Source organism: Penaeus monodon, chromosome 23 (genome assembly GCF_015228065.2).
Source record: "Penaeus monodon isolate SGIC_2016 chromosome 23, NSTDA_Pmon_1, whole genome shotgun sequence".
Taxonomy (NCBI): Eukaryota; Metazoa; Arthropoda; class Malacostraca; order Decapoda; family Penaeidae; genus Penaeus; species Penaeus monodon.
Genome location: NC_051408.1, coordinates 40,765,845 through 40,766,074, shown reverse-complemented (window position 1 = coordinate 40,766,074; position 230 = coordinate 40,765,845). Strand labels below are relative to the sequence as shown.

Sequence of the window (230 nt, the reverse complement as noted above, 5' to 3'; positions counted from 1 at the left end):
CAGCAGTATATATTACATAACACAATTCATCTCAATGCAACTGGCAAAATCAGTACCTTAAGCAGCATTTCTGCGATGTCCCTGCGGCCATAGTAGCACGCAATGTACAAAGGCGAGTACTTGGTGACTGGATGGATCCTTCCGTCTGCACCATGGTCAAGCAACAGTCGCACCATCTCGCGCTGCCCCTCCTCGCATGCTCTGGAAAGTGGCTGTTGGTCAGGCATGTG

General features: G+C 50.4%; 1 protein-coding gene across 10 annotated transcripts in view; it reads right to left on the bottom strand.

Annotated features, from left to right (window-relative positions):
• The window catches only part of LOC119588069 (leucine-rich repeat serine/threonine-protein kinase 1-like), a 34,372-nt gene that overhangs the window by 26,258 nt on the left and 7,884 nt on the right, over nt 1-230 (bottom strand). For all 10 annotated transcript variants that reach the window (XM_037936766.1, XM_037936764.1, XM_037936767.1 and 7 more), the window contains exon 3: nt 57-201. In XM_037936766.1, the coding sequence (XP_037792694.1) occupies nt 57-201 (145 nt within the window). The remainder of the gene's footprint in view (nt 1-56; nt 202-230) is intronic.